At 32.8% G+C, this 26460-nt stretch overlaps 1 protein-coding gene and 1 long non-coding RNA gene across 4 annotated transcripts in view; both read left to right on the forward strand.

The window, feature by feature from the left end:
• Nucleotides 1–4319: 4319 nt before the first annotated feature.
• The window catches only part of LOC131932591 (neurexin-3b), a gene marked incomplete at its 5' end in the record, with an annotated part of 41712 nt that continues 19571 nt past the window's right edge, over nt 4320–26460 (forward strand). Inside the window, 13 exon segments of the mRNA XM_059289521.1 lie at nt 4320–4475; nt 6380–6406; nt 9226–9384; nt 11960–12141; nt 12937–13093; nt 13749–14084; nt 14723–14840; nt 19992–20206; nt 20651–20759; nt 22776–22856; nt 24468–24616; nt 25188–25517; nt 26171–26453. Of these exon segments, the coding sequence (XP_059145504.1) occupies nt 4320–4475; nt 6380–6406; nt 9226–9384; nt 11960–12141; nt 12937–13093; nt 13749–14084; nt 14723–14840; nt 19992–20206; nt 20651–20759; nt 22776–22856; nt 24468–24616; nt 25188–25517; nt 26171–26453 (2302 nt within the window).
• LOC131932592 (uncharacterized) lies at nt 15428–18842 on the forward strand. 3 transcript variants are annotated; one of them, XR_009384632.1, is made up of 5 exons: nt 15428–15508; nt 16287–16700; nt 16926–17066; nt 17182–17298; nt 17703–18842. It is a non-coding gene; the product is annotated as an uncharacterized LOC131932592 (long non-coding RNA). The 3 variants fall into 3 exon arrangements; XR_009384633.1 differs by lacking the exon at nt 16287–16700 and having other exon boundaries at nt 15442–15508; XR_009384631.1 differs by lacking the exon at nt 15428–15508 and having other exon boundaries at nt 15991–16525.

The raw sequence follows: 26460 nt of genomic DNA on the forward strand, positions 1-26460 counted from the left end.
CTGTCATTACAAAACTCTATACACCAGGACAGATTTCTAATTCAAAGTCAGAGAAAACGAGACTTACAAACCCTATTAAAATTAGATAACCGTTTTGAAATGTTCGAATTTAAATATTACGAACTTATTTAATCGTTTTCTACACAATTTTTGACACCAAATTAAAAAGGCAAAGTGACTGGTAAAAAGCGCCCCCACCTTTCCAAGTTAGGGAGGTGGGGTTGCATTTTCACCATCGCGAATAAATATAGGCCTATATGGACCTAATTTTGGGGTGGGGGCGCAAAATAGTTCGTCCTGGGTGCTGAAATAGATCGCTACTCCTTTATGAAAGCTATTAATTATTAGGTATTTGTTTATAATAGCGATTAAATCTGTTGGGCCCCCACTAAGGATGGCGCCCTAGGCGACCCTCTAGTTTGCCTTATAGGTAGCGCCGGCTCTGGTGGTATCTACGAGTGTGTGTGGGAGGAGGTGGAGATGGTAGTGTGTATGTGCTAGTGTGTGATTGTGGTGGGGTGCGTGTGGATGTGGTGGTGGTGTGTATGTGGTGTGTGGGGTTGTGGTGGGTTGCTTGTTTATGTGTTGTGTGGGGTGGTGGTGGGGTGTGGGGTTGTGGTAGGGTGTTTAATTAGGTTGTGTGGGTGGTGTAGTGGTATGGGGTTGTGGGTAGTGGAGGTGTGTATGTGGTGTGTGGGGTTGTGGTGGGGTTGTGGGGCGTGTCTGGTTGTAGTGGTGTATGTGGTGTGTATGGTTGTGGTAAGGTGTGTGTTGTGTGGGTTGTGGTAGGATGTTTGTGTGGTGTGTGGGGTTCTGGTGTTAAGAAGTTGTGTGGTTGTGGTGGTGGTGTGTTATGTAGTGTGTGGGGTTATGGTGGCGGTTGTGGTGTGTATGTGGTGTGTGGGGTTGTGTTGGGTATTTATGTGGTGTGTGGTGTTGTGTTGGGTATTTATGTGGTGTGTGGGGTTGTGGTGGGTATTTATGTGGTGTGTGGGGGTTGTGGTGGGTATTTATGTGGTGTGTGGGGTTGTGGTGGGTCTTTATGTGTGTGTGGGAGGGAAGGTGGGGTGGTGGTTTTGTTTATGTGTTGGGATTGGTGGTGTCTGCTGGGTTTCTGTAAAATATGTGTGTGTGTGTGTATGTGTGTGTTGATTTTATTAGACTGAAAGAGTGAGGTTTATTACACACTTTCTATAAATAATCTACTACTAGTAAAATTCGAACGGAGGCTAATTAAAAAACACTTTTTAAATAATAAAACAATTAAAAGACACAATTTAAAAAAAAAACAACAATTAAAATTTAAATGTTGATGAGACGCTTGCTTGTTGGGTACCTGGATGCAATTATCAATCGTCTAATTAACACCCGGTGACCTAACCTATAGCCAAATACCTTATAGCCATAACCAACTTGAAATTAATGCTATAATTTTTATACTCTGTATATGCCCTCTCAGTGGGTGCTTAGAGTGCTAGAGTCTTTAATATTGCAAGCAAGCCCTATTTTTCAATAAAGTCAAAGACTAACAATACACATTTTAAAAAAAAAAATAACTTAGTTATCGTATTCGTAAAATTTTATTTGAAAAAAAATAATGTTAATATTAGTACCGAGACGGCGTGGTACGGCAAGAAAGAATGTGATTGTTAACTCCAAAAGCCCCAATTTTAGCCCCCGCGCAGATGAGGCTTGCTGAGTTTTCAGCTGAGTGCAGCAACCCATCTAGGAGAGAGAACTCCCAAATCAAACAACTGCTGCCTTGTGTAGATCATTCTTGGGTGAACACAGGTTAGGGCCTATGGAAGCAAATCCATAAAAAGCAGGCTAAAGTTGGATTTAATGGACCGTACTGCGCTTAACAGTTATGTTGACTCGTAACATGTTGCTGGGAATTCCTTTTAATATTACCTCAAGGAACGAAAAAGAAGAAGAATATTACTTCATTCGGTTTTTAAAAAAAATATTTTTTTTAAATGTACTCTCTCACTGAATCCGAGTCGACATAGAAAACCCAATAAAAAACATAATTATAAATCATTTTTGTAAAATAGTTTTATTAGTGTAAAAAGCGAAATGTATTAGGATGTGCGCAATTAAAAAATATGATTTCCATTTTATAAAATGTAGCATATCAATTCAATTCTTAAATTTTGAAAACGTATTTTAACTTATGGTATTATTATGTAGCCTGTCGTTGAACAATTAATCACAGCACGACATAAAATCTCAGATGGCCAACACACCAGTCAATCAATTTTTAAAAAAAAGCTGTTTCTTTAAATTTATGTGGAGTTTTTGATTGATTATTCAGCAAGGGTGAAAATTAAAAGTGTCGGCTGCAAGGAGCAGAATGAAGGGAAACGTTTTTAACGATCTGGCAGCAGTATTTGCATTCGATCAATTACTTTCTGTAATTAGAGTTTCGTTGTTTTTTTTTATTTTTTCATAGCTGTGAGCATTTGTGGGTCTTTGAGCAGATATGGGGGTTGGTTATCCCCGGAGTTTCTTTCAAGGATCTCTTCGGGAGAAGAGGAGAAAGACCCCTCCCCTCCCCCCCCCCCCCGAAAAAAAATGTATACTGCACCCCCCACCCCGAACGAAATAGAAGTTGTATATAGAAAATATAAACTATCTCCAGTGTCCGCCCTTCCCCCCCCCCCCCCGGAATATTTCAAGTCCCCCCCCCACCTCCCCCAGTGAAAAAAAGTTTTGAAAGAAACACTGGTTAGCCCCTTCTACCACACACATCCAAACATTTTCGCAGCTAAAGAAACATACAAGCCCTATAATTTAAAAAAAAAAGATTTATTGTGGTAGTTTTATAAATGTCTCGTCGTATTTACGTAGAATATTTTGTTTCAACAAGACAGTGTAAAACATGGAACATTATTTTATTATTAAATACTTAAAACGCGATATTTATAAATAAATTAAGTGTCACCATCAGATATGAAATTACTTTTCATGTAAGGCTTATAATAGATCTAGAATCTAGATCTAGATCTAGATCTAGATCTAGATTCTAGTCTAGATCTATTTTTAGCCTAATCTCAACAGATCTGAGATATGCTGTGCTTAAATGGTGCTTGAATGGTTTATTACTAGATCTAGATCTAGATCTAGATTCTAGATCTATGATCGTCTGCTATTCGATAGACTTTTTGTGTATATCGAAGACTGTAGTAGAGTAGTGAAGAGTCCAGTGAAAAATAAGTCAATTAGATCTAGATTCTAGATCTAGACATCTAGAGATCTAATCTAGCATTTTTGTACCAGGTGTTCTTGGTATGTACGGGGAAGGGAGCTGTCTGACTTTGGTAATAGTAATAATAGGGGGGGGGGGGGGGAGGTTTAGAAGAAAGTGTGAGAACACTGACTTTTGATTTCAATATTTTGGGAGGTAAAGTGAGAAACTTCGTTTTAGCGTTATTTATTTATTTTTAAACATTTTGTAGACCGTTTTTGTAAATTGTTATTTGTTAGCCCTAGAATCTAGATAGAAATTAATTGAAATTATACTGGTTTTGTTTTGTGACAAGGGGGGGGGGGGGGGGCTGAGCAATGAGCATGATGCACTTAGCTTATATTAAATATAATTTGATCTTATACATTAATATTTAATATTGCATCTTTTTTATAGTAATAATATACAGTCATAGATCCATCTAATACTACAATTTTAAAACCCTTTTTTATCATTATGATTATGTTAGTAAGCAAAAAACAACTGTAGATTGTCTTCCTTTAAATCACATTTTGTGCTAGGACTTTTCAGCAGCGCAGGAAAATTTGTTTCCTTATCTTAAAAAATGTGTTTCTATAGTGAGTATTTGATATCAGGAAAGGAAGCATTAAGCATATACATATTTCTTTAAAAAGTTAGTTTTTACATTAACTTCATTGTTTTAATGGCTAGACCAAATTTGAATTTCTAAATAAACAAATGAGATTCTTAAACATCCTAAATACATTTTATTTTTTATATGTTTTTAATTATATTATATAAAATTATAACATAAATGAGTATGTATGCATAATATAAGTACCAAAAACCCACTAGTATACCTTTGGTCAAATCTCAATTTTTTTTCCACCAGTCAGTTTGTTGGTTATTTAATAAAATATGTTGTCAACACTCTTAATGTTTATTTTATTTAATCTCATTTAATTTATTTTCATCATCTCTCTAAAAATAAAAATTTAAAATGATATCGTTTAGAGGCCCTTCTTCTCTACACAGTTGATTAAAAGCAAAGTCTTGACGTTTTTTAATGTGTGATGCAAGATTGTCATATATATTTCATTTCTTAGGAAATTCCAAAGACTACATCACAGCAGGCATCATTGATGGGGGGATCTTTATCACTGTGAACCTTGGATCTGGGATGTATAAAGCTGAGATCCGTCCGCCCCACACAAGGTTTGATGACAACCGCTGGCACCAACTCATCATTCACAGGGAGGCTAAAGAGGTAAAATTAGTCTTTCTTCATCAATGACTATACTCATTTTTTTTTTCAACCATCAGTGTGTGTTTTTTTAAAGCTTAAAAAAATACATTATAAGTTATCTTAAAGTTTTGTAAAAAAAAATATAAATAATAGAATTAGTAGCGATAAACAGTATGAAAAGAAAATACTGTTCTTTTTTCAACCATTGTATTTCTATAAATCAAATACCTGCTTAGTATTTTTCATTCTGAAACAGAATTGTTTTTCCTTACTGTTGTATAATTGCAAATTGTTAACCCAAAAATAAGGTGTTTAATTCAATGTTTTTCAAGGGAAATAATTGTACTTTACTTGAGAAGCAAATTTATCAACAGATTTAAATCATTCGACTCTAAGAGAATTAAAAAAAAAATGTTTAACCATGTTTGTCACAATTTTTAAGGAAAATAAAAAAAAAACTGCTTCATTAGATTTCATTGTTTTCCAAATTCAGTTCAATAATCTAACAAAAAAAAAATACAAATTATGGAAATAGATTAAGTATTTTTTTTTTAAATCCAGCAAAATCAATTTCAAACAGTTTTAAAATAAAAAACGCAATAAGTTTTTTCATTTTGTTATTATTGATTTTTCTACATCATTAAAGAAATTAATTTTTCTGCAATACTTCATATTATATATTTATCTCCATTTTTTTTACCTGTGTAAATATGCTCCAACTATTTGCAAAACCTGCCTGAATGAAATTTTTTCACATTTTAGTTGTGTTTTTTTTTTCGTCAATAAAATTCCGAGTTTGACCTTTCACTGCCCAATGTTCAGTGTATTTGTGTACACAACACAGCAGTCATGTTCATCCCCAATTGCTGGTGTAGTTTACATTCCTAGCGCTGTTTAATTCATATTGTTTAGTGTAGTACAGGGTTCTTAACTAACGCTGTCTACATTTTTGGTTTAGGATTAACACAGAACTCTGTTTCAAATATCTTTTTGGGTTTATTTATTTTTTCCCCATTAAAACTAAAAATTGACACAGAAATTACAATTTTAAAAAGTGATTAATTTTATTTTAAGATTAAGTTACTACATAGTTAATAAGCGATTTATAATAAAAACAACTAAAAATAAAGAACTCCTCCAGTATGGTTGGTTCAATTGGTTAGGTTATTTTTTTACATTTATGTGCATAATAAAATCATTGACAGAGTTTTAAAAAAAGTTAAGAACCCTTAATGTAGTAATCTAGCTTAGACTGGAGCACTAAAATTACCCACAAATCCCCTTTTTAAGTTATAAGTTTTGTATCCCCAAACACTCAGTCCCACTAGCTACACATTTTACATCATTGGGAGACAATGTTTCATGGGAAGACAAAAAAATGTTTATTTAGCTAATAACTTTAGTTTTTTTTAAATAGTTATTTTATTTTTATTTTACATTTACATTTTATATTCTAGACATCCTTAACATTTTTACTGTTCCAATATTTTATTTCAAGTTATCATTCATATAGCAGTTTAATGTATATACACAATTTTTCATTGAATTATGCATGAAAAATCTCCTTAGATTTAAATTCATTTTTTTTGTTGAACCTTTTATGCTATTATTTCTCTTAAGCCAAATAACAAAAATGCATCTGTGCATCATATTTTATAAAATGATATTTATCAGCACAAATAAGAAACACAAAACATTGTTTTGATCTGACGCAGCATATTGCTTATGAATTCTTAATCTCTAAAGCTGAAGATCTTTGAATATGATTTCTATACACCATTTTGGCATGCACATCAATATGTTGAAACTTTGTTCACATACCACTTAACCAGCTTTGTTAAAAATATGTTTGTGTTCAGATAACGACACAAAACATTCAAATAACATCAGGAATTTTTCTCTCTTTGTTGCGTCCTTCTGTCTAGCTTACTAGGGACGAAGGTGTTTGTTATGTAAGTAAAATCTAGCACGGTTAGGCATGCGCACACCCTTTTTCCACCAAAGCACAGCTCTTATTGTGGTGGTCGTGTCTGTGTGAGTGTAGTCCAGTGCTTCGTCAGCTTTGTGTTTCCTAATTAACCCAATTAGTGTGGTCTGGTAGATTAACTCATATAATATCTAAACATTGGGCTATTTGCTTGTTGCATGTCGATTGTTGCTTCCCTTATATCTAAGACATAGATTCAACACATTATGTAATATAAAGTTTGAGGCTTAGGTCAGAGATTAAATACAATATATTAAGGGCTGGGTTTATCTAATTTTATCATGTTCATGCTGAATTTAAAACCATGTTAAAACTACATTCAGTTTTATGTCTATAAAACTATTTTATACATTAAAAAAAATATTTCATGTTGTTTATTGTATTTAAATGTTGTTTTGTGTCTTTTTTTTCTTTTTTCTATTTCATATCTGTGCAACAAAATATTTCGATAGCAAAATTACATTTCCTTTGATTGTATGAATTTTAAAAAAGAAACACATTTCTAATAAAGACATCATTGGCTATAAAACTTGATTATGTTATCTTAATTATACAGTTGTTAAGAAATAAAAGCTATCATTAATTCTAGAAGAGACAACATTTTTTTTCAATTTAATTTTGTTGCTATTTTCTCTTTTGTTTATAGCTGCATGATTAGGCTGTACTGTCTTGGTTAAAAAGGAATCGATAAATTTCAATGTATCTGTTTTAATTTGGGGAATGGAGGAAAAAAATTAGCCTTTATTAAGGGAAGGGGACTTGATTTTTAAAAGCATTTTCTAACAGGTACTTGCTTTGGTACACAAGTAATGTGCTTGTGGTGTTGTGCTTTGTACATGTATAGAATGAAATTCCCTATGGTTAAATCTTTTGAAAGTCAAAGACCAAACTACAATACAATTGAATCGATGACCATTTAAATTCTGTTAATACTTTTTGTTGAATAAGTTTCAAGGCAGTGGTTCTCAATACACACAGTTTTGTTATGCAGCCTAGATGAAGTTTTACTCTAGAATAAAGCCGAGGGACTTTAATATCTTTTACAATTTTTTTAAGTAATGTGTGACGGCTTATATTATAAAGGCTCATTAAGATAATGTAAGAAAAAGCTTTTGCTATGCACAACTGTAAAAAAAAGTTCCCTTTTCAAACCTGACGGCCTATAGGGCAAGTGGAGTAGAGTTCACTTGTTTCTGTGACCTCAGCATATGAAGAGATAGTGTGCTCAGCACTATGCCCAGCCGCCTTTACTTTCCTTAACGATGCATAACTGTATAGTACTGTATTTTATGCTTGTGAAAAATAAACCATTACATTTAATTTGAATATAGCATATCATGAAAGTTCATTAAGATAGTGAAAGAAAAAGCTTTCGCTATGCACAACTGTATAGTACTGCAATTTATGCTTGTTAAAAATAAACCATTACATTTAATTTAAATGTGGCATCCAAAGATATAGCAGATGCATGAAACAGTACCACTAACAAAGTTTCAACATTTCTAACTCCTTTGCGGTAACAACAACGTATTTATTCAAATACAGAAATAGTGCTTTCCTTGCTGTACCACTTTCTAATACAGTTATACTGTTTCCAACACAATTATGACATTGGGGCACAGGAAAAAGAACAAAATATCCCTGTTGTTATTTATCACCTTTAGTTGATTAAAGCTTTTTAGCTAATATTGGGTCTAAATTTTTAAAAATCTTACATGGGTTACATGATAAAAAAAAATATTGAGAACCATTGTGTTAAATGACTAATAAATAAAAAAAATGTTTGGTTCATGTAGACATTTATTAAAATTTTAACTTTTCCTGACTTTTCTTTTTGCAAGCATAATTGTAGGCATGGAAATAATACTTCCATAATTAAATTCCTTTGTAATTTTTTCAAAAACCTTGATTGAAATCTCTTGTCATTATTTTAGATATATTATTATTTTCAAAAAGTGTTTACGTAAGTTTGTTTTATACGACTTTTTAAACTGTGATTTGAGCAGTGATCTTGGAGTTTCAATCAGAAGCCTAGTGTATGCTAACAAAAATATAATTATTTATGTGTGCTAAAAGCACTTTATACAGATATAAAAGCAATTCCATTTCCTACAAGAGATGAGTTATGAAAATATGAACATTATCTTTTTTGCAGGTTGTTAGAATTTGTATATGCTATCTCATTTGTTTTTAATGTCTAGAATTTGAAAGTGAAGTAGTTTCAATCATCATATTGTAATTTCTTGAAGGTTAATAATCAAAACAAATGGTTCTGGAACATAGAAACTGTAATTTGTAATAGATCAGTCAAATGTATTCATCATGTGTTGCACTACTTTATGGCAAAGTACTTATTTGATAAATAAAGCTTCATTCAAGAAGGCATTACTATTTATGTGACAGAATTTTCAACAAATAAAGGAAGAAACATGAGCTTTTTCTTGAAAGTTTTAAAATTTTACTTAAAAAAGGAAGTAACTGAAAAAAAAGGAAATTAAATGTTGTAAAAAATTTTAATCTGCATCTATTGTAATGTAACGGTTTAAGAAACATTTCACTTAATTAATCGCATGTTTGACCACACACCAGTTTATTGGTCACCTCTATTGTAATTCAGACTAGAAGCTATAAGAAATTACATTCCCATTAATTTATAATGAGAAGTTATTAAAAATGCGTTCATCTTCTAAATTTTTTTTTTGCTAAACTAATCAGCTGTATATGATAAGCTATACATGACCGAGTCCAATTTTTCCTGAGTTGTTTTGTTATTTTTATTTTCAGATCTACGTTGAACTGGATGGGATGTACAAAGAGCAAGGGAGCACGTCGGGGAAATTTGTGCGGCTCACTAGCAACGTACTGTATGTTGCTGGCAGTCCCAACACGGAGAAGTTGGCTGGGTCTAAAGTCAGGACCAACTTCAAAGGTTGCATGAGAAAAGTGAGTCCCTCTTTCAACTCTTGCGTTGCAATGTTCCCTCGAAACTGCTAGGTTGCAGTGTTCCCTCTGAGACGTGAGGTTGCAATGTTCCCTCTAAACTGCAAGGTTGCAATGTTCCCTCTGAGATGTGAGGTTGCAATGTTCCCCTTAAGCTGTGAGGTTGCAATGTTCCCCCTTAGCTGTGAGGTTGCAATGTTCCCTCTAAGCTGTGAGGTTGCAATGTTCCCCCTAAGCTGTGAGGTTGCAATGTTCCCTCTACGCTGTGAGGTTGCAATGTTCCCTCTAAGCTGCAAGGTTGCAATGTTCCCTCTAAGCTGTGAGGTTGCAATGTTCCCTCTAAGCTGCAAGGTTGTAATGATCCCTCTGAGATGTGAGGTTGCAATGTTCCCTCTAAGCTATGAGGTTGCAATGTTCCCTCTAAGATGCGAGGTTGCAATATTCACACTAAGCTTTGAGGTTGCAACATTCCCTCTAAGCTGCAAAGTGCAATGTTCCCTCTAAACTGTGAGGTTGCAATGTACCCTCTAAGCTGCAAGGTTGCAATGTTCCCTCTAAACTGTGAGGTTGCAATGTTCCCTCTAAGCTGCAAGGTTGCAATGATCCCTCTGAGATGTGAGGTTGCAATGTTCCCTCTAAGCTATGAGGTTGCAATGTTCCCTCTACGCTGTGAGGTTGCAATGTTCCCTCTAAGCTGCAAGGTTGCAATGTTCCCTCTAAGCTGTGAGGTTGCAATGTTCCCTCTAAGCTGCGAGGTTGCACTGCCATGCTATAGTTGAAAACCCACTGTGAGGTCATTTTGTGAAACACGCACAAAAAAAACATTATATAAGTCATTTCAGATCACAGTGCACACAAAAGATATTGTATGCAAAACCTTCACTCTTTAACAAGAATATTATTACATCGTATTTATTACTTGCTGGTATAAGTAGTTCGGACGATTCTCAAAATTATTATGTGAAAAGTTTGAAGTTTAACTGCCTATAAAGTTTGGACAGATTTGAAATTTTTTGTACGAATAAAATTGAAATGTTGCAATGCATTTATTATAACATAGATAACATTAAGTATACTTGGATCTAAAAGCCATTAAAACTTCTAAGCTTAAATGAGAACGTAGATCCTCCATTGCTAAATTGCATTATATTTATAACAAAAAATTCCATTGAAGAACTGTCTTCAGGAATGTATAGGTCTAGGTAAGGTTAAACTGCATTCAAACCAGATTTTAAAACTGTCCAGTACAATATGAAACCAGATTTTAAAACTGTCCAGTGCAATATGAAACCAGATTTTAAAACTGTCCAATGCAATATAAAACCTGATTTATAAACTGTCCAGTGCAATATAAAACCTGATTTTAAAACTGTCCAGTACAATATGAAACCAGATTTTAAAACTGTCCAGTGCAATATAAAACCAGATTTTAAAACTGTCCAGTACAATATGAAACCAGATTTTAAAACTGTCCAGTGCAATATGAAACCAGATTTTAAAACTGTCCAGTGCAATATGAAACCAGATTTTAAAACTGTCCAGTACAATATGAAACCAGATTTTAAAACTGTCCAGTGCAATATGAAACCAGATTTTAAAACTGTCCAGTACAATATAAAACCAGATTTTAAAACTGTCCAGTACAATATGAAACCAGATTTTAAAACTGTCCAGTGCAATATGAAACCAGATTTTAAAACTGTCCAGTACAATATGAAACCAGATTTTAAAACTGTCCAGTACAATATAAAACCTGATTTATAAACTGTCCAGTGCAATATAAAACCTGATTTAAAACTGTCCAGTACAATATGAAACCAGATTTAAAACTGTCCAGTGCAATATAAAACCAGATTTAAAACTGTCCAGTGCAATATAAAACCTGATTTATAAACTGTCCAGTGCAATATAAAACCTGATTTATAAACTGTCCAGTGCAATATAAAACCAGATTTTAAAACTGTCCAGTACAATATGAAACCTGATTTATAAACTGTCCAGTGCAATATAAAACCTGATTTATAAACTGTCCAGTGCAATATAAAACCTGATTTATAAACTGTCCAGTGCAACATAAAACCTGATTTATAAACTGTCCAGTGCAATATAAAACCTGATTTATAAACTGTCCAGTGCAATATAAAACCAGATTTTAAAACTGTCCAGTACAATATGAAACCAGATTTATAAACTGTCCAGTGCAATATAAAACCAGATTTAAAACTGTCCAGTGCAATATAAAACCTAATTTATAAACTGTCCAGTGCAATATAAAACCTGATTTATAAACTGTCCAGTGCAATATAAAACCAGATTTTAAAACTGTCCAGTACAATATGAAACCTGATTTATAAACTGTCCAGTGCAATATAAAACCTGATTTATAAACTGTCCAGTACAATATAAAACCAGATTTAAAACTGTCCAGTACAATATGAAACCTGATTTATAAACTGTCCAGTGCAATATAAAACCTGATTTATAAACTGTCCAGTGCAATATAAAACCAGATTAAAAAACTGTCCAGCACAATATAAAACCAGATTTAGAAACATGTTTGTTTGTTTGTTCTGTACAGGTCAGATACCAGGCAGACAGCATCAGAATAGACATTACAGAACTGGCCCGCAAAGCCCACAGTCTGCTGGAGATTGTGGGGGAGGTGATCTTTGACAAATGCCAGGAGCTTGTGGAGTCTCAACCTGTCACGTTTGAGGCCCCTGGCTCATTTTTAACTGTCCCCACATGGGACAGGTCAAGGTGAGCCAAAGTTTTTCTTTCAAATTTTTTCTTTTTTTAAATAATAAGTGGCATAGTATTTTGAAGTTTTTCAAGGTTAAACAAGTTTGATTAGTGAAGTTCAAAGCCAAAATTATAAAATTGATATCTTAAATGGCTATCCCAGAATTGACATTTTTGTCCTGGTTGAAAATTATATGTTAAATAAAACTATTGCTATAAAAGGTGTTGAATAACAACTTAAATATGCATAAAGTTTAGCAATACAAATCATATTAAGAAGAGCCTTATATGCATTAAAAAAACACCTGGAAATAAAGCAAATTGTATTTGTGCTTTAATTTATTAGAATTAAAAAGTAGGGAAAAAATTACTAATGATAGAAACACCAGTATAGAGATTTGAGTCACATATTTTAATATTGACTTGCTTTCTCGCAAAAGCTATTTACATATTGTCTAAGAAAAATATAATAATATACTTATATATTGTTATATTGTTAATTATTTATTTTTAAATTTTGGTTTCACTAGCTAAAATGCGTGTTTATATGGGTTTTTTTCTTTACTATTACTAGAGCTGAAAAATATGTATCTAATTGAAGGGCAGGTATTTATTAATAAAATCGGGAAAACTATTCTTAATGCATTGAATTGTTTTGTTATTACTTACCATCATTTTTAAACCATTAGCAGTTGCTGTTTTTATTATAACAACTTAGCTTAGACAATCATTCACCTCACTTCTCATCATATACCAGTCCATGACAATAAAGTTGTCCGTCTGTAGTGGGATTCTTTTCTTTATCTTCGACAGTATGAAGGGGTCTCTGGCTTTTCAGTTGAGAACCGTCGAGCCCGGGGGTTTGTTGATGTACAGCAACGGTGACCGGGATAGTAAGGACTTTTTTGCGTTAGAGTTGCTGGACGGTTATCTCTACCTGATACTGGACATTGGCTCAGGTGTTCAGAAGGTGAGCGCTGTTTTAAGTTGCTAAAGTAGGTAATATACCCTTTTAAACCCATCAGTTTTTAGAGGCAGATGAAGTAGATTTATAGCCTTTAACCTCGGTATTTGAAGAGATGGATTTGAAGAGATGGTATAGTAAGGTATAGTAAGGATCATCACAATATGAAACCAGTTTGAAAAACATGTTTGTTCTGTACAGGTCAGATACCAGGCAGACCCTTGGCGTTGAAATATCACTTTCTGTTTATATTGCTCTTTTACTGTGCGTGCCCAAGACAGAGGAAGATGAAGTAGATTAAATCTGTTTCAATGACTGAGCATACAAGGAGATAGTTTAGTCAGCTCTAGGCCCAGCCGCCTTTGTTTGTTTCCCTAATTTAAGTCAGGAACCCATCTTAGCTGGGTGGAATCAGGGACGTCTTACAGACTCAAGCCCGGCATCCGAACTTGAGACTTTTGGGTTAGCAGTCTAGCGCTGTACCTCTCAGCCATGCTGTCATACTAAAAATATGCCCAGATTAAGTCAGATTTATGGAGATGTATTATGAAATTTGAGTTAGTTTTTTTGTCTTTATTCTCTTTTTTTGACTAAACCATCTCCGCAAAAAAATTGAACTATAGATCAATATTTCTAAATTATTTTCTCTAATCTTTGTCAGATCCAAGGCAGCAAGACTCAAGTGTCTGATGGTGCCCCCCATGATATTTACTTTGAGTTTGCAGACAACAAAGGATACATTTCTGTGGATGGATTAAAGGAATCTTTTACCTCGGCTAAAATATCTGACAGATTTGATTTCCATGGGCACTTGTATGTCGGAGGTTTAGGTCCTGAAATTAATATTACCTCCCTGCCTAAAGAGCTCTGGGCTGTTATGCTAGGGCTGTCCTACGTTGGCTGCTTGCAGGATCTAGTTGTCAATGGCAACCAGGTGGATTTAATGGCTGCTGCAAAAATACAGAATAAATCTCATGTTGTTGGGCATTGTAAAAAGGTGAATATTCGTTTTACTTTTTTTTCTAAATTTTGTTTCAACTTAACAAAATGGTAAACAGTTTTGGTCCTTTTATTTAGTTCACATTTTTCCTCAATTTAACGTAACACGCTACAATCAAGCTAACCTGAAACTAGCTCCTTCACAAATAGTTCACTCTGCTTTTATACCTGCATTAAATCTTGGGATAAACATACCTAAACACCCAGGGTTAAATTCAACTCACAAACGCGCTGTAACTTCTTTTCTAGACTAAGCTAATTTTAAATGACCCATAAACATTTTTTGCTTAATTTTTAAAGATTCTAAACTACTTTGAAAAAATGCTTTGTATCGCGAAAGCATTTATAATATTGCTGATATGAACATCTTTATCTATTGTTTTGTAAAACAAAAGAGGTTTCTTTAGGTTTAAAAAGAAAAATGTATGGGAAACCAAAATCATTAACAAAAACATTAAGAAACAAAACAAAATATGTCAAACAATAAAACTATTAGAAGCAAAAACTTTAAGTAATAAATTCTTAGTTTGATTCTTTTTTGTGTGTATTTTTTTTCTTTTTTTGCAATGCAACTTTACATGTATTCCTACTTTTTAAGTTGCCAACTTGTAGAGATGATTTCTTTGAATGTTGCAGACAGAGCCCCAATGCAGTAGTTACCCATGTAGCCACCAGGGCACATGCATAGAAGGCTGGAACAGATTCACTTGTGACTGTAGGGCCACTGGCTTTGTTGGCAGTGTCTGCCAAACTGGTGAGTTAGATCAGGGATCCCCAAATGGTATCTTGTGAGGTACCACTTTTTTTTTTCTAAATGGGGTGAACTATGAAAAGGTAGGACAAATTTAGAAAATAATTGATGTGGAAAGTCTTTGGCAGTTATTTTTTTTTAATAATGCATAAGAAATCATTCATTAGTGATGCCAAAAGTCATCCATAATAGGCTGTCCCCAGCTAACACAGTATGTAATACCAGGGTCGGCCCAACCTTGGCCCAATGTTGTAATCATGGCCAAACATTGGACAAGCTTACGCCAGGGTACAGCCAAGATTTGTACATGCTTGCATCCCTTGATACCTTGATATTTAACCGTTTTTACCTTGGCTGCCAAGATTACACTGATTTATGGATTCACTGCAGAAATTTTAGTTAAATATGCTTGTTAAACTTAATATATGTTAACTAAAATTAATTTATCTTTTAATATTATGCTCTAATGTAAACATAGCATCAATAACAGACTACGTTGCATGTGTTAAACATTTTGTTAATCTTTTTAAAATTGTGTGCGCTACTGCCACCGGCCCCCTGTCGCCCATTGTACCTTTGTTCACATTCCTTCCTATTGTTCACAAGCCAGCATCCCGGTCCTGCGCCATTTTTCTTAACAAAAGACTTTGTATCCAGTCACAGTAAAACAGGTAGGCCCACTGTAGCCATTTTAGTTCAACAGTGAGAAGTAGTATAACTGTATTTATGCAGAATCTGGAAAACTCGTATTTTTTTGTTGGAAACTTTAACTTTATGGGCCTAAGTCATCAAATAAAAGTTATAAAAGGTAGTTTATTTGAGGTAATAAAATGAGCCTAGATCTAGTCTAGATCTATATATTTATTAATAATACTAGAGTCTATATTCTGTTTATTTTGGCATTAGGCTATAATTACATTTTACAATAATCTCCTTTATGATAGATCTAGATAGATCTAGATTCTAATAATACTAAATAACTAAAAATCGTAATCAGAGGGCGGTTAATTTTGACAGCACTTTTTTTTGTATTGAAAAGTATGCAAGTACGTTTGGGCTTGGGGTTATATTGATTATTGATAGATCGATGTATTTATTGGTTTTCAACTTTAGGTATAATTATCACGCACAGGGAAAGGGGGGGGGGCTTAAATGTTTATAAATTAATAAATAATCATTCACTTTAACTTTTTTAAAAACTTAATTTTATTGTTCTAGGCCTATTTGTGTAAGGATTTGAAACTGTCTTTATTAATTAATTCAGAGAGAGAGAGAGAGAGAGAGAGAGAGAGAGAGAGAGAGAGAGAGAGGAACAGTAGACACAATTATAGAACAAATTTCTACATGTTAAACAGTGTATTTTGATAGGTATTAATTTTGAAAAAAAATAGTCAACTAGAATTCTAAATTGATTCAAGATTGTCATTCAAATTTCTATTACTGTTACAGGTCCCTATGGGAGAATAAGATGTCATCATCATCACTCCTTTGTGGCCCCTGGGGAGCAAAGGGCTACAACCACACATCTCCAGCGGACTTGGTTTTGGGCTGCTCCTCTAATCTGTGCCCATGAGAGCCCAGCTGTTTTCGCCTCCTCCTCAACCGTTCTCTTCCATGTTTTCCTTGGCCGGCCCACCCTCCTTTTTCCCTGGGGATTCCAGTCTAATGCATGTTTTGATGAATAAGATGTAAGTTGTGTAAATAGTAGTGTGGAGACCTCAGAGCAACACTTAATTTCATGACCAACAGCGATAAGATGGTACTATTAGTAAGCCATACTTAATGATCAACACTACTCATATTATCATATAGAGGACAGAGTAGGCAAATGGTTGAGGACACTATTGCTAAACATAAAGCCAAGTTAGTAGTACATTCATCAGTTCACCTAAGTCTGATATATACCCAATTTAAGACTATGAAATAAAAAAGGTGGCTAGATATAGTGTTGACTACACAATCCTTTATATACAGAGATCAAATAAACAGAGATACTTAAAAATTAGTATCTAATCTGGCTATCATTTATTGTATCACTCACTCATTTTATTATTATATTTAATAACTAAGAATGCCATTTATTTTCAGGTCTCCAGGTGTTGTGTGTATCAATCAGCCCACTGGAGATATATCAATCTTTTAATAAATTATAAGGTCCCCACTGCTTGATACTTCACCAAATACTGGCTACACCAGAAAATGACTAAATGTTCTTAACACTTAACAACTGTAAGTTTACATTGTTTCAAAGTGAATAATAATTTTCATTTAGTAATTTTTGCTTGCATGTATTGATCAGCATGTGTAGTTAATGCCTTTACTGATATTAGTAAAATAATTTCAGACCACAAGCATTACTTCTGGGTCACTCTGAAGGGTCTAATCGTTCAATTACTGAATTGATAAAGTTGATGAAATTGCTCAAAAGTTGTCTGGCACCTTCTTAGCTCAGAGACATAGGGTAAGGGGTTTATAATATTTATATAGGCCTACATACTATTATTTTTTTTATTACCAGGTCTTTTTTTTTTCACTTTTGTTTATATATATATATATATATATATATATATATATATATATATATATATATATATATATATATATATATATATATATATATATATATATATATATATATATATGCAGTATAAGTGTTACCTGGGTAGCATGAACACCCCAGACCACCAGTCTTTATACCTATATAATATATCGTTACAAGGTAGCAAACATGATGTTAGGGGCTTCTTGTTGTATGTTCAGTGCAGTGCAAAATAAAATAAACATAATAAATTTAGTGCAAAATGAGCAGTGTATGGTTGTAATTATTTCATAAATGACTTTTAGTGTGTAACTTTTCTTTTTTAGAATGTGGATGGATTATGACATACCTTGCACAAATCAACAACCAGGCTTTTATTGGATTTGAATCCCAAAGGAAAGAGAAAGTTTGTTATCCAAAACAAACATGGAAAATATCAGAAACCAACAAAACACAAGCAGGCAGAGTGTTATGGACACAACTTTGGGGAATCTCCTAAAACCAAGTATAAAAATAGAGAGGTGTGGTTGTGTCTCTCAGCTCCACAAGGGTCCACAAGAATGAGGACAACAGTGATTTTCGTAATAATTTTAGATCAGATTTAAAAAAAAAAATTTGATCAGATGGATCAGGTTAACAGTTTAATACATATTGCATTTAAGTGCTTAACGAAAAGAAAAGATGCTCTTACCAAAATAGTCTAAGAACAATGCTGATTTTAAATTAATAAATTGTTTCCTTTTGTAATAATATAATAATTTAAGTTGGCATTGTATGTATGTTTAGTGTAGATTTAATGCCCTAAATGAAATATACAATTGACATTTTTTTCTTTAAAGAATTAGTTGCAAATTTCTTTCATTATTTAGTTTCACTGTACAATCTGAAAAAAGCTTGCAACATTTGTATTGACAATACTTCTGCTGGTGATATTTATTTCTAATTAATGAAGTAAATTAATATATATTCAGTTTACTATAATTAAATACCTCATACTCGAGACAAAAAAACATTTATTAAATATCGCAGTGATATTCCTGTTCTACACAATGCGTATAAACCCTCGAACCATCTGTCTTTTGAAAGATTGTACATTTTGTATACACAATGGCATTCATTTCAACACTATTTAACCACAATTATAATCTAGAGATCCTGAACATATTTTCGTTCTGTTATTTATGGACAAGGCAGACTGGTCCAGCATTAAAATGTAAACCTTAATTAGAATACTTAAACGAGCTATGCAATTAAATGTTGTTAGACAAATATTTTATACTTTTTATTTTTAATGTTATGTTTACGTATCATAGTACAAGACAGCTTCTGTATTCTTGTACAGTAAATTAAGTTTTTACATTAGTTTAATTTAAACTGTAGGCCTGCTTAACATCTGTTACATTATATGAAAATGTTTTGTATATTTGTTTTAATTTGTTTGTATAAAAGTCAAAATGAAAGTTACTACACTATAATTTAATTATTCTTTTTCAATCAATACTTTATAGTATAGTTATAATTTTCTTACAATTGAATGGATGGTATAATACAGATTTTAATAGATGAGCAGTTCTTGTGTATGTATTGCTGCTTTACTACATTTTGATTAAAATTTCTTTCACATTTTGAAATTACCTTTGTAAATATTATGACTGATATGAGAATGGATCTTTTTGTATGCTAAAAATAAAAATTTGAGCCAAGATGTAGCCAGGATATAATACAGGCTGAGCCAAGGTATAGCCGAGATATAGCCATTATTGGGCCAAGATGTAGCCAGGATATAATACAGGATGAGCCAAGGTATAGCCAATATTGGGCCAAGATATAGCCATTATTGAGCCAAGATGTAGCCAATATTGGGCCAAGATGTAACCATGATATAGACAATATTGGGCCAAGATATAGCCAATATTGAGCCAAGATGTAGCCAATATTGGGCCAATATGTAGCCGGGATATAGCCAATGTTGGGCCAATATGTAGCCGGGATATAGCCAATATTTGGCCAAGATCTAGCCAATGTTGGGCCAATATGTAGCCGGGATATAGCCAATATTGTGCCAACATTGCGCCAACATCATGCCGAGTTTCACTACCAATGTTTCGCCAAGGTTAAGCCAATGTTGCACCAAGATGTAGCCAATATTGGTAACCAATGTTTAGCCAATATTGGGCCAATATATGTGTGCTGACTGGGTCATAGGTCAATTATAAATTTCACACTAAATGCTGCATAAGGAAGTGGGGTTAAGAAAATGTGACCTAGCACTCTCTTTGACAACCCCCCCTCCCCTCCCCACAAAAAGGACATTTATATTTTTCATTAAGTTTAAAAGGAATACAATAGTGTGAGTTAAAGCTTTTTTTCATATGTTTGATAAGCTGTTAAAAATGTTGACATCATGTGCAGATTGCAGTTAAGAATATATTCATCGAGGCCTATTCTATAAGTTATTTTCATTTTTTTATGTAAAAAATAAAAAGCTTTATGTCACCACAATTTCTTTTTTTTTATGCTGTCTCTGTAAGTAAGTTAACACTTTCTATATTTTGCCACTTTGAAATTTAATTTTGTTTTGTTGCTTTACAGCAATTCTAATTTTTATCTCACAGCTGCTGTCACCTTAAGGTTTGATGGGACACAGTTTATGAAAGTGACCATGAACAAAGAATCTCTGACACAGGCAGAAGACATCTCACTGAGATTTAGAACCATGCACCCCTCCGGTCTGCTTTTCTTGACCTCTGGTCAGCACGACGAAGGCATGGAGTTGTACCTTCAGGAAGGCACAATTTATTTATCTGTCAATGTGGGGAGTGGAGCAAAGGTGTGCTGTTTAGATTGTTTTTAAACACAATTTAATTGAAGATTATGACAAAAATAATGGCTATTTCTAGAATAAGTAACTAATAACTAGATTGCATTAATATATAGGCAAAAATTAGACTATTTACAATATATAGAAAACAAATTAGTATTAGTAAATGGGTATTATCTAGTCTACACAATGTCCAGCCACGTTTAATTATTTAATTATTATTTATAAACATTTACTGGGTATTTATTGAAGCTAAGAAGGCTCATGGAAGTTTTAAGTATTCAAGTATTAAGCTTGCATAACCTGTTTTCAACTTTAGAGCAGGCTAGAGCATTTACTGTTACTAAAATATTTGTAAACTCATAAACAGTGCTATTTTTATTTTTAAAATTTGTTTAGCTTATCGTCAGTGTGTTAGTTTTTAAACAAATTCCTACTCTATTTCTCTACTAGATTCTCTCAGCAGGAAACACCCTGAATGATGACCGCTGGCATACTGTTTTTATCAAGCGGCGCGTGCATACTGTTGATTTATCTATAGATCAAGACCGCCCTGTTACAGGTTTTACATTTTTTTTAAATTTTGTTCTGGACACAACTGAACCCCTTGTCACAGTTAGTGTGGATATTTCATGTTTTCTTTTTGTAGAAATCACCTAATACAACTTCACTGTTTCTGTATCAGAGCTCAGCCATTTATTTAAAACTCTCTTGTAGTGTAGTGGATTTAGTAAATAAAGTTGACCCTGAGGTTTTACTTTCAATTAAATTTAACAATTTTAAAAATATTTTTGCCCTTTCTATTGTTAAGTTTGATAAAGTAAATGATTTGATAAAATTTTAAAAAATCATATTTAGAAATATAATGCAATCTTGAAAACTCTAACAGACTCAATTTTTAAAAACTAAATTGAATTAAACATAAAATCTTGTTTATCAGTACATATTTAAATTAAGAAATAAAAAAATATTCAAAATATTTATTTTTGTTTATTAAAAGAAAACTTTGTCCGTTAATTAAAGAAATATACTGTTTTAAAGAAAAATAATGAGTAAGAATTTTAAAAAAGTAAAAATTATCTTCACATTTTGAATTTCGATTATTAAAAACATAATTATATAAAGTTGGGTTAACAAAATGAAGCAAAAAATGTATTCATGTCAGAACTAATCTTTTAAGTTGTAGGTAACATATAATAAACCAAGACAGCTTGTAGAAACAACTTGCTTTTATTTTAGGGCTGTAGTGAAATCTGCTGCTGAATAAACTGTCTTATTTTTCTATTTTCACTGCCATGATGATGTGTTAGCTCCTTAGACAATTACTTTCCAGTGTTGTTATCCTTCAAACACATCCTTTTGTCATCCTACTTTATTTTACACCTTTGGTTTTTTGTTTTATTTTTTCTTCTATTTTATAATCTTTTAATCTGAAGAGTTAGGCCTCAAAAAATCTTTTGTTGAGTCTTGTAAACTCTAATGGTTACCTCAGTTTACATTTTTTTTGTTTCTCTTTCAAGATTTCCCCCTAGATTTTTACACTTTGTAATACATAAACAGAAAGCCTCAGAGGCAGCAGAACCATCACTAGACAAGGCCTATAAAGGGTTAAAGCATGCTTCCATCTTTAGATTATATTTTAATCTTAGAATTTGATATGCCTAACAGTTAGAATTCATGAAAATGTTGTATTGAAACTGAAGCCTAATATAAATATTCTGTAAGAAATGCCAGTTAGTGTCATAATAGTATGATATGCCTATGTACTTTTACAAATTAACTAAAATTTAAATTTATAAATACAAAATATATCAGATGACATTGGAGTTTTTAAAAATTAAAGATAAATACGCCTATGCATGTTAATGTTATACATACTTATAAAGAAAATATTTAAAATTTGCACGTTAAAACCACTATAATATGAGTAATTTTTTTAAAAATATTGCATAAGTTATATTAACATCAAAGTATCATTTAACAGTAAGATGTCAGCAGAGTATAGTTATTATTTTTTTTAAAACAAGTTTTCTCTTCTCTAGAGCTCTATTTTCTTCCCCTTATATTCTTATATTGTTCATATTCTGAAGCTTTCCCTATCCTATCACTTTTGATTTTGTAATGTGTATTATGTGAAGTGAAAAATCAATATTTAAATTATGATTATTTGATAGGTTTTATATAAATAATCTCTTCAATGTAACAAAATTTTAAAATTATTATACTTTCTTAAAATCCAAGCATGTTTATAAAGCATCTTTGGGTGGTAATTAACTAGCTAAATTACCTTTATGCAGAACTCTTTTTCTTTGAAAACATTTTAATTTTAAATTTCTAAACTAGAAAATTACATTTAATTTCTAGTATTGGTAAAACTGTGTTAATCGTTTTTTAATGTTTTCACTTTTTAGCCTATTATATTCAAATTTTTGCACCCAGTGTCAAATTAACAATTTTTTTTAAAAAATCACTTAACACTTTTATTGTGGAGCAATCAAATTGTTTTGGTATGCCACTGTTCCTGTGTACTAATATTCAGCCAACTCACCAACCAATCAACTGCTTCCTATTATTTCAGATAAAATTCCAGGCAACACTTTCACATTGGCTACTTCAAGAATTTTGGTTGGTCATGTCGTAGCATCGACCACTGCCAATGGTACAGCTTTCTTTATTTGTTACTGCTTACGGCACCAAAACCTCCGCATGACTAGCATGGCTAGACTTGAATGTAGTAGATAATCAAAGACAGGGTCAGCTGTCTGGTCTGTCAAAGACCTGTCTGGTCAAGTTTAAAACTATGCAATTCGGATTCAAATTTGTTTGCTATTTGTAGTATTTCAATCCGAACTTTCAGTTTAAAATTTTGAAAAATAACAAATATAAACTCTTTATTTTGAAATAGTAGTCATTTTGGCTCTTTTACTTAAGTCTCAAAGATCAGAAACAATTTATTGTAATATTTATTTATCTTATTAATATGCAAAACTTTATCCAATGCTTTAATCTTTCCAAGAATTCAGATGAAACTTTTTATGTTTTATAGTGGAAGATCTATTAATAAAACTAAAGTATTTTTCAGCTCATTTTTTAATCATATAGTTTTTTTTTAAATAATGATTTTTAAAAAAATATGCAAATAAAATTTGTTTATTGGCAAAATGTTAAGTAAAGCTAATTTTATTGCACTGCAGACCAACCACAAACATATGATAATTTCTCTTGTTTATTATAATATAATGCTTTGTATTAAAGACGTAAATAATTATTTAACACTTGAATAAATTCGCATTTTCTAGGACATTTCAACATTCATAATTTAATTTTAGTTATTTATACGTTCTAAAATGATAATTCTATCCTAAAATAAAATTATTTTAATTTTAAGCAGACTAATGTTTTTACAGTTAGGGGGAGTGGGGGGGGGGGGGGGGGGGGTTGGGTTTGTCTGAGTCTAGCCAATCAACCTGGCAGCTGTGTCTCACTGTTACATGACATTGTGTCTTGATGGCAAAGCTTGACGTGGATCTTAACTAAGGTACACAATTTTTCCGTGCAAGAACCAAAAGTCAACAACACTATATGGACGCTATAACTTTTTGTGTTGACCCATACATGCAACTGTTGGCCTGTATGATCTGCACATGCTACTCAGGAACTTGCCTGTTCTGCAAGTACTTTTCAGTCATATGACAAGAGTTCATCTATCTTTAGATTAGGATGAATGACCTTTACTGAATTTGAGTTGAAACCATGTGCATGTAACTTTTGTCCTCCCTCTCTGTCACAGTCGTATTTTAAATGCATGGTGTTAAAAGCAGTAAGTAGTGTGTCATATACTGTGCATCCATTTCCTGTATTGTCATAATATATTATATTTTTAAGCTAAAGAAATTTTGTGAAACTTAAAATTAATATCCTCAAAGTTTTTCATTTCTTGATTTTATTGTTAATAATCTCTGTACTTTTAGTCTGATATTTAAATTTAGTTTTGTAATGCTTTTCTTGGTTTTAGATTCTTTTTCTTGAATTTTACTATTATCTTTAACTTACCCTCAACATAGTATGCTATAAATACTTGTTTTACAGTTAATTAAAACTTATAAACCATAAAAGATACATTTTTAAAAAAAAATACATCATTTTAAGCACTTTTTAAATTACGGGCAACAAATTTGAACTTCCAGTGACAAGGTAATTTATTTTATAAAAGATACTGGTTTGTTTTCAAATTTCTAACCCATTTTATTTTTTTAATTTATTTTTTTAGCAGACGTACCAGGCCAAGCCAAGGAGATAGGCATGCGTAGCGTGGAGACAGGTCACATGGTACAGCAGGATGAAGCTGCCACCGGTCGCCACTCAGGTTTCATTGGGTCTATGCAGTCTTTCATTTTTAACGGGAACCATTACTTCCAGGTTGGTGCACTGACAGTTCATGTCCTGTTTACTCAAAGCAAATAAAAATGTTCTTTAACTTAATCAGAAATGATTAAATTCTTATTGAACTTAAGCAACATGGGCCTACTTTTATAACCTTAATGTAAACTTTCTTTAGTAGGCTGAAAGTCTTATTAAACATAGACCACTAATTCAAAAGGCACAAGATAGACCCTGGACTCAGGTCTCTGGGTTGTCCTTGAGGGAACTAATCGACTGGGTATAGTGCTGACCACACTATCCCCCTCTATGCAGAGGTCATTAAAATAGTTTAACTCTACTTTATCTGCCTTATGTGTCTTGAGCATGAACAGGAAAAGATGATGATTAAACATAGCCTACATAATAAAAAAAAACTAAACTAAACTATACTAAATATTAAACTACAGATAAGTAATAACTGAAAAAAATTCAGCTTAAAGACAGATTACATACATTTAAAACCTGCCAATTTATTGTTGCACAACATAAACCTCAAAATAAATTCTTTCACTAAATTTTCATGTTTTTTTCTATAGCAAAAAAAATTATTTTCTTTTGTAAATCACAGATGGCCAAAGCAGGCTCGGCTGATAACATAAACACCTCCGCACGCTTCAGCTCAGACGATTATGTGGTCAGAGACCCAGTCACCTTCAAATCTGTTGATGCCTTTGCCATTTTGCCTCGGCTGCACGCCATTGAGAAATACACTGTGACATTTCAATTTAAAACCACAGAGAGCAACGGTCTCATCTTGTACAATGGGGGCAAGGAGCAGGATTTTTTTGCCATGGAGCTGCAGGATGGGTTTTTGTTCTATGTTTACAACATGGGGGACGGCGCCCAAAGGGTTAAGGCCAACACTAAGAACCCAATCAATGACAACAAATGGCATGAGGTCAGTGCTTTGTTCAGTAGATCAGTGACTTCAGGTTGAAAATCATACCAGAAATAAAAAACCTGTTTTTGTGAATTATAAAATAAAAATAAAAACATGGGATAAATCATTCTGTTAAAATTAATCAGTACCATGCAATAAGGAAAATCATACATATTGTTAAGCTATGTGAGAGGTTTGAGCTGTCCAATTCAATACCATATTCGAATCCCACTACCATATGAAGATATTGTAACCGAGGACAAGCATTTTACAATTATTCATCCAGACACCACAGGTGATGACTATTCAACAAGATGAAAATAGGTGTTCTCTTCTTACATTTATTCTCGTACTGGACTTACGTACACCCTTTCACCTTGACTAACTCACACACAATATACACAGCAACCAGTCTCTACACAAAAACATCACCATCACACTATATCATTCATTCTTTCAACATGCGTGCACACCAATATTCACTCGCACCAACCAGTGTTGAGGACATGCATCATTACACCTATATATGAGTATATATGAGTATTTATGTGTATATATATATATATATATATATATATATATATATATATATATATATATATATATATATATATATATATATATATAGATATGTCCTTAGCACTTATTTTCAACTAGATATTTCCATCTAGGTACTCCTGTTAAGAGGGGATGCCCCCAAACAACTGCTACGTGTAGATGAATCATCAGCTATAACAGATGACCTCTCTAATAAAAAAAATACAAGATTTGACCTGGATGGTCACCTGTATGTGGGTGGTGTCCGCAAAACTATGTACCCATCGCTTCCTAAACATATAACATCTCGCCATGGATTTGTCGGATGTTTAGGGTCCCTGGATTTTAATCAGTACATGCCTAATTTGTTGCGTGAGGCTAGCCCAATACATGAGAGTGTTGGGGATGGCTGTCGTGGTGAGTA

The sequence above is a fragment of the Physella acuta genome, unplaced genomic scaffold (assembly GCF_028476545.2).
Source record: "Physella acuta isolate Inbredline_101_S28 unplaced genomic scaffold, ASM2847654v3 ptg002226l, whole genome shotgun sequence".
In the NCBI taxonomy this organism is placed as follows: domain Eukaryota; kingdom Metazoa; phylum Mollusca; class Gastropoda; family Physidae; genus Physella; species Physella acuta.